This window comes from Anolis carolinensis, chromosome 1 (assembly GCF_035594765.1).
Source record: "Anolis carolinensis isolate JA03-04 chromosome 1, rAnoCar3.1.pri, whole genome shotgun sequence".
NCBI lineage: Eukaryota > Metazoa > Chordata > Lepidosauria > Squamata > Dactyloidae > Anolis > Anolis carolinensis.
In genome coordinates, this window is record NC_085841.1 from 84,675,460 (window position 1) to 84,689,844 (window position 14,385).

Consider the following 14,385-nt stretch of genomic DNA (forward strand, 5'->3'; position numbering starts at 1 on the left):
TAATCATGGAAAAACAATATAACACAAAATACACCCTGATAGAAATCTGGAAGGAGGATTTGATTTGCAATGAGAGAGAAATAGAAAAATGGATAAAATCAATTAATAAAATAAAATATTTAAAGATTAAGGAAATGCAACTGAAGATACTTACAAAATGGTACAGAACTCCTATACAATTGGCTTATATAACCGAAACCCACCCAAAACAATGCTGGCATAATTGTGGGAAAATTGGAACCTATACCCATATGTGGTGGGAATGCGAAAAAATTCAAAGATTCTATAATATAATTAAGAAGGAAATGAAAGAGCTATTGGGGACGAAAATAGAATGGAATAAAACACAATTTTTTGTTCAAAAATTAGAAGGCAATGGGGAACTTAAAGAATGGGAGGAAATAATAAAACATATGTTAGATGCAATCAAAGCCTCAGTTGCCCTAGGATGGAAGGACCAAAAACAATGGGATATAAAAACGTGGTATAAATATTTAGCCGATTATCTACTTCAAGATTATATTAGCGAAAGGAAAAGCTACTATAAGTTGGGCCAAACCAAGATGACCTGGGAGGCAAAATGGAAGGGCCTTATCTCCAGGATAAAGGGGAAAGACAAATACAAGGAATTAAATAAGATTATCCTTATGATTGAACAACTATAATTAGTACGGTAAAGAGTAGTAAACTGTTCTCAGGGGGGAGGGGGGGAGGGAGAGAGGGGATATAAATATATATAGTATTTCTGTACCCTTACATTATGTAAGAATAAGTTTATGGGCGAGAATGGGGAGGTGGCGGGATCGGGGAGAACTACAGGTAATGTAAATGTGGAATATCAAGATTGTATGTCCCTATTTGTATGTACGCGCGTGTGTGTGTGTGTGTGTGTGTGTGTGTGTGTGTGTGTGTGTGTATATATATATATATATATATATATATATATATATATATATAAATTTATATTTCACCAAAAAAAAGAAGAAAAAAAGAATGAATTTCTGAAGGCAGTTCAGGAGTTTAGTAATATAATCCTTCTGTTCATATTTTCTGATATGAAGTTGATGGCTGGGATGACCGTGTGTCCTTCATTAATGTGTCCTCTATTTGAATGGTCACCAAAAAAGAAAGGTATCTTCTCTTTTGAAAGTCTGTTCCATTTAAAGGTAAAGGACCAGTTAGAAGATAAAGTACCATTAGGAAGGGAAGGTGGAAGACATGAAATCTCTGTAAGTTCACATGTACACAATAGGGTGAGCCACCTGGGTGCTTTCTTCCTCAAGATGCACTGTGAGATTAGAGTACTACAATTGCATTAGTTATTTCTCAATGTGCACATATGCAAATTATCATATGCACATTGTCCCATTTTCACAACCAGATCTGTTTTTCATTTGCATGGTCCTTCTTTGCAAGAATGTTGTGCTCATTTCTATGCCTGGTTTTTCACTGACCCTTTTTAACCGAATACCTCTAAACTAATAGAAAGGAGTATGGTGTGTGATTAGAAGTAAGGGAAGAAAATGCATGATAGAAATATTTTTTTTTTTGCAAAGGACGCTGTCTAAACATAAAGGAATGTTTCTCTTTGTGCTGTTCTTTCAGTGACTTTTTTCCTCAGGGAAAGCAAATATGGCAATTTTCTCAGATTATCATCCACCTTCCTAGGGGAATCCTGATCACCAGGAGAATGTGGTCATAAGCGGATTGAGAATTTCTCCAGGGCTGGAGCTCAACCCCGTGGCCTTTGTGGGTTCAAGTGGTTCCCTTACTTTTCTGGGTGCAGGAACCAGCAACGTTTCACACTTCCAAATAATAAAAATAACTGTAGGAGCTTTTCTGACTTTGGAAGTAAAATGAAGCTTGGGCTGTACAGTCAGAGTGGATTAACGAGTGGTTGCCACTTTCAGTAATGACTGCTGGAAAGGAAGCCTGTGCTTTCCACTGCTGAATATAGGTGAGGGCAACCCAGCAATCCAGGTCAATCTCCTGTTAATCCAGGGAAATACTCCTTGCATCAGCCAGCTGACTTGGCCCATGAGCCCTAGACTGGCCAGATCCCTGTTGTTCTTCCAGTAATATTCATCATAATTGATCAATTGTAATAAATAAACACTCTTAAGCACTGATTAATTCATTTTCCTGAAGATTCTTTTCATCAAAATTAATGATGGATAATAAAATGTTTCTCTTAGGGCATTATCACACTACACTGTAATAGTGCTATTATTCCACTTTAATTGTGGTGGCAGCATAGTATGGAATCATGGGATTTATAGTTTAGGGGGAACATTTAGACTCCTCCTCCAAAGAACTCTTCGGCCTCCGTAAACTACATATCCCGGGAATCCACAGAATGTTTTCATAGCAGGTAAATTGGAGTATACTGGAGTATGATAGTGTCCATAAGGTCAGACCTTGTTCTTAATTTTCTAGGAGAGAAAACTGCTTGTGCAACATTTAATCATATTCCCTTGATGGAGTGATTTACCCTTTAGCTCCAGAATTTTATATTCTGAGAAATTTTTGTTCCATTATTAAAAGTAGGTTTCAAGCAGAGGTAAAGATAAAAATAATATGAGTGTTCTTGCTGAATTTCAGAAGGAAACAATAACAGTAGGGACAACCATTAGGCGTTATAATAAGATTAAATTATTCTTTACCCCTGTCTAGAGGAGGCAGAATAGATTATAGAAAAGAATTAGATGCAGGCAAAGTACAGAATTCACATGACTCCATAGTCAATTTATTTTTTTAGGTACAATATGTACTTTCCAGTTGATTCTGACTTCTGGTTACCTGTCATGGAGTTTTCTTAGTACGTTTTGCTTAGATCAGGTGTGCCATTGCCTTCCTCTTGGGTTGATGCATGACTTGCTCAAGGTTACTTGCAGCTAAGCATATATATGTAAATACTAATACAGTAGAGTCTCACTTATCCATCATTCGCTTATCCAACATTCTGGATTATCCAACGCACTTTGCCTCCCACCTCAATCCACAGCTGTTTCTCTAGGCAGCAAGGATTGAACTTTTTATGGATTTAATTTCCGACAATGTTGCTACTGTAAATTCATTTTATGCAATTCTATTTTTATTTGTAGTCAATTTGTCAGTAGCCAATGTTTTTTTAGTCAGTGTTTTCAATATATTACGATGTTTTGGTACTAAATTCATAAATACAGTAATTACAACATAACGTTACCGTCTTTTGGACTCCTTTTTCTGTTGATTTGTTGTAAAACATAATGTTTTGGTGCTTAATTTATCAAATCATAATGTAATTTAACGTTTAATAGGCTTTTTCTTAATCCCTCCTTATTATCCAACATTTTCGCTTATCCAATGTTTTGCCGGCCCGTTTATGTTGGATAAGTGAGCCTCTACTGTAGTTCTTTTTACAATCAGACCTCCAGTTATATTTACTGCTTGGCAAACAATGTATCAGACATAGTGCTTTCTAAACTATTTTGAAAAAGGTATGATTTCAGTTTTAAAAATGATGTTTGTGTTTTTCAAAAGCAACTAAAATCATGCTGTTAATTACCTTTATTAAAACCTGAATTTGTATCTGTGGCTCCTTCTGTCAACATCCTTGTTCCCTTAGAACCTACAACAATAAAGGATTGGGTACAGTACAAGCCAGCACTTGAACCATAGAGTATTTCTCCTGCACTTTTTAATGAGGACATAGTAATTATAAAGGTTAAAAAAGTCACATTGTCAACTGAACCATTTTCTGATTAAATTGCAGTCATGACATAATGACATTGTTCTTTTGTTAAAGGGAATTTATAACAAATTAACTTACTACTTTTAAGTACTTCGCAGCCTCTGATAAAGGACAATCATCATGCATTGTACATCCTGACTTGTTGCCTTTCTGATGTTCGAGGATGTGTGTCACCCCTTCTCCTCCTTGCTTCTGTAATTCCCTTTCCTCCTCCAGTTAATACACAGTGCTTCATGAGTTGTAGTAGGGTAGCATTATAAATATATAAGATTCAGGGCATTCTTGGGAAATGTAAATGTAAATATTTTGTGTATGAACAACTCTGTTCTGAAGCAATGTCTAAGTCAACATCATTTTTGAAAGTTTTAATTGCAGTTCTTAACCTTTACCAAAGTAATCTCTTTTCCTCTCAGGGCCTCCCTGCGGTGGTGGCCTACATCCGACTATTCTAGGCCACTCTACAGCTGCTCTTACATGCTGAGCAGTTATTCTTGGCCACGCACCTTCTGCCTTGCGGTATTAGGTCAGTAGGAGACTAAGGGGTGCTTTCCATACAGACAGAATGCTTTCTATATTTATGTTTTTTAGGTTTGCAGATCACTTGGAAATAATTTGCTTCATAAGCAAATACACACTCATTAAAACAACATTCATTCTTTTGTGCCAAACATGACAGGCCTTAAGCTTATCTTGTCAGGTCCAGAAACCGGGATGTGGGAATAGCTGCATTTTCAAATTTGCCTGCTTAGCTTATGACAATAAAAGACAAATCAACTAAACAGCAGTGCCTTTATTGGGACAACCTAAAATGCATAAAATATAGGATGCATGCTTTCATCAAGCAAAAGTGTAAAAATTTTACAAGAGAAGGAAAATAAATGACAGTGTTAGAGTCACAAGCCTACATTTTAGCAAGAGGTTTTTGTTGTGCGGAAAGGTGAAATAGATGGATATCTATGTAGGCTGGGGACCTTATCACACTGGGGTACTGAAACTGGGCGACAGGCAGGGGCATTCACCATGCAGAGTGGTGAATCCGATGGGTAGAGGGGGAAACCCACTCCCCACTGCATTGCTCGCCCAGCTTCCCCCTGTTCTAGCTAATGAGAACATGGGAAGCTGCCCATGTTCTCTGGGCAGCATCCTAGCACACTGCCAGGACGCTTCCTTTATGGACCCTTGTCGGAAGTAGCCTTGCATCGTATGTGGGCTCCAGCAAGGAGCCATCCTGGAAGTGCCCTAGGACATTTCCCGAAGTCAGTATGATGAGGTGGAAAGTCTGCACCTCTCTCTGGCTATTTGGTCTTTGAGAGACAAATGCCAGAAAATAACATTTACTTTTCCGATATCAACAGAATTAACACAGTGCATCACAGTGTAATAGTTCTGTATACTGTAGTATTAATTAGTAAGCATATATACCTGCTACTTTTTGTTTCTGATGAAGAACATAACACCTGATTGCCCTTTTTTGATAGATTCATATTGAATGTCAAGTGCTATTAATTGACACCTTTTGTCTCTACAAAATCATGCACTAATCAGATGCCAAAATTACATAGAGAACAGATGAGGATACAATCATGTGTGCACTTACTTGCATGTGGATCCCACTGAACGTAATTTGAAACTTCTGAGGAAGATATGTGTAAGAATGGGTTGGAATTCATTATGCTAAAAGTAATGAGATGTATTTGACATTAAACCAGTGGTTCTCACCTGTGGGTTTCCAGATGTTTTGGCCCACAACTCTCAGAAATCCCAGCCAATTTTACCAGCTGTTGTGATTTCTGGGAGTTGAAGGCCAAAACATCTGGGGACCAACAGGTTGAGAACCACTGCATTAAACCTTTTTAATGTAAGAAAAATGTGTTATTGTCATGTTATGAGAATGCTACTGAATAGAGATCTCTCATATGCCCTGTAATGCATTAATTTGTAACATATTAGATATAAATCAAAGTTGTCTGGGCATGTATGTATTGAGAGTCCTGCAATTACATGTAAAAGGATTCATGTTAGAAGGACAGGAAACAGGGCAGAAGCTGATGCTACATGAATTGCCTCTGAAATAGAAAATAGCCCACAAATGCCTATTTAGGCTGCATTTTTCTAAATACTTTCCTAACAGTATATACTCATTTCAGTACCAAATTCAGTACAGTATATATTCAATTCAGTATTTCTGAGTAGGCAGGTGTAAAAATACACCGTTAAAGCAACATAATATAAATTATCTACTTATCCTGGTCAAATTACGATTTTTATTATGTCTGTGTCACTTAGATCTCCACCATATCTTTATTTCTTCATGCATTTTTAATGGTTGAAACTGGATTCATTTTGGTGAAACTCTAAAACCATATTTGTACCCCTTGATGGCCAGTTACAATCCAATTACTTAAATATGAAGACTGGAGTTACTAGTAAAGATGCTCTTTCCCGATTTCCATTAACATTTTAACACAGACTGTCCTGCAGAGACTAATTCGTGCTTACCTGGTGTCTGTGATTGAAATGTCTGTGCAAGACCTTCCATTTTCAGAACTATGCCCTTCCATCCACAAGCATGAGATGCTCATCTTCTCCATTTTCCCAGCAATTGACATGACAATGTACTCCTAATCGACCATATGTTCCTTGACTGGCAGCTGCTTTGGGTGTGGGGAAACCTCAGACATATAGTTGCTCCCCCACATATAGGCAAAGCCAATTGTGAATATTGCTCCTAAGCTGGCGAATTATATTAGTGTTCTTAGGTTCAATTATGTTTTAAGATGTACCATATTGCTCTTAGCTGAGTCACTAACCTCTTTGATTAAAACCCCCACAAGGCATAGTTGTGAAGCATAAACAGGAAAAAGTGCTCATGAATGAGTCTTTCATTTGGAATAATTTTATTTACAAATGGGTTTTGAAAGCATGTGGCCCAAATAGATTTTTTATTTTATTGTATAGCTTCTTTTACAACAGTTACATTTGCAGAAGGACATGGGGACAAGGGCTCCCATTGGAGCTAGCAGTTTTTCAAAGCTAATTAGCATCTATGAATGTTGATTTATGGGAAATTGCAGTTGGGGAAAGATGCATTTACATTCTGTGGAGCAACATTGTTCAAGCATTTCAGTCAATTTAGTATTCTGTCTTCTCCTTATGTTTACTGATTGAAAGACCCGCATATATGCACCTTTCCTCTTGTACCTCAAGCAAACTTTCTCAGCTTCATGTTCTACAAAAGCTAGCAGTCTATTTGTACAGGTGCCCCATTCATGCATCTTTCCTACTTTTTAAAGAATGAGATAAATTGACCAACTGCATTACATTCAGCCTTCCGTATCCACAGTTTTTGTATTGACGGATTCTACAGTCAGTGAAAATATTCCTCCTAAAAAACAAATTCCAAAAAACAAACCTTGATTTTGCCATTTGATATAAAGGACTACTCAATTCTATATTATTGGACTTGACCATCCATGAGGGAAATAGGGTAGCAATCCTGGAACTGAATCCCAGTTGATACTAAGGGCCTACTGTACTTCATTCTTAATGTACGATAGAGAAAAGGAACATTAGACTGTGACTCTGACTGTGCGAAGCTGTGACCCAAAGTCAGTTGTTGACCACATTGTGAGACTCGGATCTTTAATGTAATGCATAGCTACAAACAGGCCTGTAGCGAGGGGGCGGTTTTAGGGGTTCAACCCCCCCCCCCTGAAATTTTTCAGGTTATAAAAAAACCTAGTTTACTCATGAATTTTAACTGGTTAATCAAATCCCCATGCTAAGTCTATGAGACGCAAAACATTAAGAGTCCCTCCAGGCACTATTTCAAGCAGATATTGACAGGTTTGTAGTGGGGAGAGGTGTGTGCTAGGGGTTCAACCCCCCCGCCCCCGAAATTTTCAAAACCCCTCCCGAAATTTTTTTCTGGCTACGGCCCTGGCTACAAGGCTTCAGTTATCCAACTATATCTACATAATATTATATGTTCTTAAGTGTATGTGTTTCTAAGCCTGTGATTGGGCAAGTGGGCAGTGTACTACAGGAAATCTGAAGGGAAGGCTCTAACTTTTCACTGTGAAGAAAATCAACCTTCCCAGGTGTCCCTTCCCCACAGAACAGCATTATAAGAAACACAACAGTACCTAGGTGTTAGGTCCCAGCCAGCCAGGGCACCAAGGCCGGCAGTGTTTCGGGACCTGCACGTTGACATAGATAATGATGAGGAATTTACTGACATTGCACCCTCCACAGAGGGGCCTTTACAGCTGCAGGTGCCTGAAGATGTTGACGCTGGAGATTTGTTAATTGGAGAGGATTCTTCTAGTTCTCTCTCGCAAATACAGCCATATGTGGAAGAAACGCCTGAGAACGGGGTTTTTAATTGTAGAGATTTTGTGACTAGACAAAGAAGTGCAAAACAGGAAATTCGCCGCAGCCAGAAACTGGCAAACAGATGGGGAAATGGGTAGCGTTCCCTTGAGAAAGTTTTGGGAGTTTGTACTCCCCAAATTCTGAATAGCCCAGAATCTGTTAAAAGTGTTTTGTTCGGTAGATTTCTTTGCGGTGTCAATGATGCTTTTTGGAGGAAGGTTCCTCTGTTCTTACTGTCTCAAGCCAAGTTTTCCAGTTCCAGTTGGGCCATGCTGTGCCGTGACTCTCGAGCAGACTCTGATATTACTTCGGATGTTATTCCTTGTTCCTGATTCAAGTTTGCCTCAGCTTTGACAACTTTGTTACCTTGATTGCTACAAAGCATTTCCAGTGGATAGAACTCTGTTTTCTGCCAGCCTTGTTTCCCTGTTTGTCTTCATGGACTTTGATTTCTTGGGAGAGCTATCAAGTTCTCATTGTGGATTATAATATCAGACCTTTTCCTTCACACAATTGAAACTCTCATTGACTTTCTGAAAAGAACTATTCCTTACTCAGACTCTATACCTAAATTCTTTTGGATTTATAATTGTTTTAATAAAGATATAGTGTGTTATATTGGCTCTTGTCTGGTTTTGGAGTGCTCACGCTGCCTTATTTATTTTATTTATTTACAGCATTTATATTCCGCCCTTCTCACCCCGAAGGGGACTCAGGGCGGATCACATTACACATATAGGCAAACATTTAATGCCTTTTAACATAGAACAAAGACAAACAAACATAGGCTCCGAGCGGGGCTCGAACTCATGACCTCCTGGTCAGAGTGATTTCATTGCAGTTAATTGCACTGGCTTGCTCTCCTGCCTGCGCCACAGCCCGGGCCCTTGGGCTGCAACACTAGGTTAAAATCGCTCAGCAGATATAAACAAAATTTCCCACATGCTGTATATTTACATTTCTAGCTTTCTCCCTCCCAACAGACAAGCATGTTATGGAGCTAATTTATTAGCTGGGAGCCAGATGGGTAGACAGCGAGACAAAGCAAGTAGCAGGAAAGGCCAAATTCAGTTTATTATTGAAAGATATTCTGATGCCTATAGACTACTTCTCCAAACATCATCCTAGTGTTGTTGCCATCTTGGTATCTCAGATTAGAAGCAGTTACTTTGAGAAAGTTTGAACAAAATGGTTTCTCGCAAACTGTTATGTGTTCTTAAGAAAAGATTATATATTTTCCAGTCAAGCCAAATCGCATGTCCAAATGTTTCATTTAGATTTGGAAAGCAGGATAAGGGGGTAAGTGTTAAATTCAACTCGGTAAACACCAGAATCACAACCCGATTTTCTTTCCTTTTTGAATTTAGCATAGTGATGGTGGAGATCAAGCAGTAGAAATCTGATTAATGAACTCTGCTTCTCACAAACACATATTCCTTGCACTGTAAGTGAAATGGAACATGCTGTGTCACACTGCTGTTTTAGTGTCAAGGGTTTCTGTGAAACTGTCCTTGTAGACAATGCTGGAGATTATTTAGGACTTTGTCTAATGCATGCACTTTACCTGTCACAGGCTGTCATTCATGGTTATAAACCACAAAGAAGATGTTTGTTCTTTAGATTATGTCTGGAAAAACATCATTGTGAGGCTCCCACCAGCATGTGAGTAGGCTGTATACTAATTGGCATAATAAATTTGCTATGTGTGTACATATTTATAAGCATGTGTTATAGAGATTAGATGGATCCACCCATCAACTCAGAGCCAATTTAAGTGCATCATAAGTGATCCTAAGTGTGTTACATTAAGTTGTAATGATGTTTTAGAGGTCCAGACAATTTCTGGGAGGTGGTGGTGGGTATTACTCAACACTAGTGGTTTGAGTGTTGAACTACAACTGTGGAGACAACAGTTTGAACCCTTGCTTGGCCATGAGAACCCACTGAATGACCCTGTGTAAGTCACACACTCTCAGTCCCAGAAAAACCTGTAATAGAGTTATCTTAGGGTCAACATAAAATTGCTGGTAAACATAAATGACTAGAAGTCACACAGCAACAAATCTGCCCACTTCTGTTCTTTGTGATTGTCAGAATGTTTATAACAACTTAAAATGATATGTAAAACATGGAAAAGTTACCTTTTTGGCATTCATCTCACTTAATCCCCTCCCAGAATGGCCAGTGTTAAAGCTGTATTCCCTTTTTTTTTAACCAAGCTCATCAAACTCTGGCAGTGTGGGAAGTAATTGAGCATTAAGGGCACTAATTTCTACAGTCCTTGATGAAGGAATTTGACCTGAAGAACGCCAAAGCTGGCAACTCCCAATTTTCCATAAGGCACTTCCCAAAGGCAAGGAATGGAGACACGTGTTTACCTGGTGGCGAGTTCCAGAATACAAGGGCCCTTCCTGGTAAATGGGAACCATGGGGTCATATGCTGTGCATTGCGATGGGAAATGAGGCAGTGTGGCAGACAGCCGCTGCCATCCCTAACCAGTTGCTTCAGGCTTACCTTCAGCTAAGCTGCTCACACAACTGACGCACTGCACTGGGAAAGGCTCTGCAGATTTCCCCCCTTCCCTGAGCCCTCAAATAATCTCATGGATGTGACCAACAGTCTTCTCTTTGATCAGATGCTGAACTAGGAAATAGGAGGAGATGTCTGCTTTGACCAGGAGACTATGTTTTATGTGCATTGCCTCTGCCTCCCTTGTATGATTTGAAATAACAAAGCTAAAGGTGTCTGCCACAAACCATCCTCTCTGTCTTCCTTGGATTACTTTATTACCAGCTGGGTTTTATCTGTGTGTGGATTTAAGTGATACAGCTCTAATATGGGTCACATCCTGGAGCCACACTAGATCCTTGGAGAAGCCTATGTGACTAAAGTATCTACTGTAATGGAGGATCTAGGTAAGGAATTCAGTTTTCTTTCAAAATGTAGCTTTTTGTTATTGAAACTAAATGGAAAAGATTCTTAGGTTGTTGGCTATACAGCAAGAAAACAACCTCCTCTCTTTGTGTGCATTTATCTTTTCAATGTGCTTTTCAGTTAGGACTATAATGCAATTATTTGCTACCTATCTGTCTGTGTGTGTGTGTGTGTGTTGCACCAGAATGACTGTTGCTGTGGAATTAAACTATTTTGTGGTGAATGTTTTGCAGTACATTTTGTTATCTTTCCTACCCATCCCCAAAATATTTTCTATTACAGTCTAAGATTTGTTTTCTAGCTTTAAATGCCATCTGCAAGATCAAAAGAGAATACCTATAATTTCTCTTTCATGCTGTGAAGATTAGACCTAAAATATTGGTCCATTTTCAAAAAGTGATAGATACAGAACAAGAGCTAAGGGAAGAAGTAGCTACCTCTCTTGGAAATAAAGGCAGTGCCCTTGGATCAGTTTTTGCTAGTATATATTAATATAGTTTGGATTCAAAGATGCACCAGTGGCTGAGGAAGATACTATCATATCTCACTCCTGGTCTGTGGGCATTTGCATTTGTCTGAGACGATTTATGTGACACTTTCCTAATTAGAGCCTAAATACTCTAAAGGCCACAGACTTTGTCTAATCTGGGAAGCTGAGCAGGGTCAGGCCTAGTTAGTACTTGGATGGGTGACTACCAATGAATATTTGGTGTTGTAGGCTACATTTCAGAGGAAGAAATTGGTTGAAAAGCAAAGTGAAGGCACATACATTCACATTTCTGGGTAATTTTTAGAGGCCCCGCATGCTGTATGTGAATTTTAAAATCACAATTTTTAAAAAGTTATTAAACGTGACTTAGCTCATTTTGAGAGAAGGCACCTATTTCAGTGCTGCTGTATAAAGGTTTATATTTCAATGTATGAGTGAAAGTAACCTAAAAGCAACGGGCCAGATTTCCTAGCAGCTGGTAGCTTCCATCTCAGTCAGGTGATGGATCTGTTTAAATTTCAAGGTGCTCTCCAAAGTGCTGAACTTGATAGACGTGTTTAACACCTGAGGAAGAAACTATGAAGTAAAACCCAGAGTGGATTCATCGTCCCACTAACATAGAAGGCAGCATTTTTCAATGGGTTGTATCCATGATTCCTTTACTATGATTACAGTATTCAGTTGACAGCAGTGCCTGCTTAGAATGTCATACACACACGGTAGGAAGGGGGTTTCATCTATTCCTGCTCACTCTATGGACTTCAGCATCATCTTTCCTGCTATTCTAGCTCCTCCAATTCTCAATTGCCTTGGAGCTGTAGGGGAAAATGTAATTGATAGAAAACAGTTTCACTCCCTTTTTCTTTCTGACAGTAAAAATTAATATTGAGTGATATGTTTTGAAACGTGTGCTTAAATAAGAGGGAAATAAAGTGCTTCTTTTTAAAACGAAGCAGGTAAAATGATATTTAATTTTGTTGTTACATGAATTGAAGTCAGCTCTAACTTATGGTGGTCCTCTCATAGCAATATGTTTTCAGAGGAGGTTTGCTGTTGCCTTCACTAAGGTCAGAGGGTGTGACTTGTGCAAGTTCAGTAAATAAGTTTCCATGATTGAACAAGAATTTGAATCTGCATTTCCTGGCGTCTTAGTCTGCTCAGGCCATTACGCTGCAGTTGCTTTTCAACATTTAAAATTCTGGTTTTATTACCCATAGGAGGACCTCCCCAGTCTTGAAGAGTGTATATTGTAGCAGAATGCATATTTTGAAAATAGGCAAGTGGTTGTGTTTTATTTATCAAATCAATATTTAGGCCCACTTCAACCCCATTTTCATTCCAACCTTAATCCAGGCATCCAGATGCAAAAGGCTGCTGTGTTTAATCCCTCACTCAGCTCCCAAACTTCCTTTTTTTCAATATAAATCCACATCCCAGGATTGCTGCGAATATTGCAAACATTGCACAGTAATCAAGCAACTAAACAGAGTGAAATGTGGAAAGGATATTATTAACTGCAAGCATGGAGCAGGCTTATGGATGAAAAATGATAATGGGGTTCAAGAGAAATATATAGCTAATCGGGGATAATGGAGCTGAATCTGTTGGCTTGTGTCATCTTTTTTTGAAAATAATGTTTCATTCCCCTTTAGCGCTCAGCAAACACAACATGTTAAAAAGGCCTGTATTTATTGTCTGTATAGTATAAAGGGCCAGCATGGTGTAGTAGTTTGAGCATTGAGCTATGGCTCTGGAAATCCAGGGCTCAAATACCTTCTAATCCACGGAAACCCATTGGGTGACATTAAGAAAGTCATACTCTTCTCACTCTCAGAGAAAGGCCATGGCCAACCCCGCCTGAACAAATCTGGCACAGAAAACCCTGTGATAGGTCCACCTTCGGGTCACCATAAGTCAGAAACAATGTAAAGATATGCAACAACAACAATTTATTGCCTGACATACAGGTTATTGATAGACTTTAACAATGGGGCACAAGCAAATTCTGTTCTCATCCAGTTTCCAGGTATGTCATTTACTGGAATTTCTTCCATCCCCTTTCTTCCTCTCTAGTCTAGATGCCCTCTGGAATTTACTGTTCTGTCAAAAATCACTATATGTGAATTCTTTGTGTATATATTATACAGTGTATTAGATAGCAATCACAAAATAATAGTAAATCCTGGAAAATAGTAAAACCTGGAAAGGAGATTCCACTTGAACATCAGGAAGAACTTCCTCACTGTGAGAGCTGTTCGACAGTGGAACTCTCTCCCCGGGGCCGTGGTGGAGGCTCCTTCCTTGGAGGCTTTTAAGCAGAGGCTGGATGGCCATCTGTCGGGGGTGCTTTGAATGCGATTTCCTGCTTCTTAGCAGGGGGTTGGACTAGATGGCCCATGTGGTCTCTTCCAACTCTACTATTCTATGATTCTATGCTTCTTTGGTTATTTGGCACTATATCATAATAGAAATACAGTAGAGTCTCACTTATCCAACATAAATGGGCCAGCAGAATGTTGGATAAGCAAATATGTTGGATAATAAGGAGGCATTAAGGAAAAGCCTATTAAACATCAAATTAGGTTATGATTTTACAAATTAAGCACCAAAACATCATGTTATACAACAAATCTGGCAGAAAAAGTAGTTCAATATGCAGTAATGCTATGTAGTAATTACTGTATTTACGAATTTAGCACCAAAATATCACGATGTATTGAAAACATTGACTACAAAAATATGTTGGATAATCCAGAATGTTGGATAAGCGAGTGTTGGATAAGTGAGACTCTACTGTAAAGGATTCATTGGTTTATTGCTTTAAAGAAAATTCAGAAGCATTTACAGTGAATA

At 38.7% G+C, this 14,385-nt stretch overlaps 1 protein-coding gene across 8 annotated transcripts in view; it reads left to right on the top strand.

Moving 5' to 3' along the window:
• Window positions 1–14,385, top strand: part of map7 (microtubule associated protein 7) — a 116,832-nt gene that overhangs the window by 14,774 nt on the left and 87,673 nt on the right. Inside the window, exon 1 of one of the 8 annotated variants that reach the window (XM_062968979.1) lies at window positions 10,996–11,023. The exons of the other annotated variants lie outside the window; for them this stretch is intronic. Coding sequence (XP_062825049.1) covers window positions 11,011–11,023 — 13 coding nt within the window. The 5' untranslated portion in view covers window positions 10,996–11,010. Of the gene's footprint in view, window positions 1–10,995; window positions 11,024–14,385 lie in introns of those variants that run through there. 8 annotated transcript variants of the gene reach the window in all.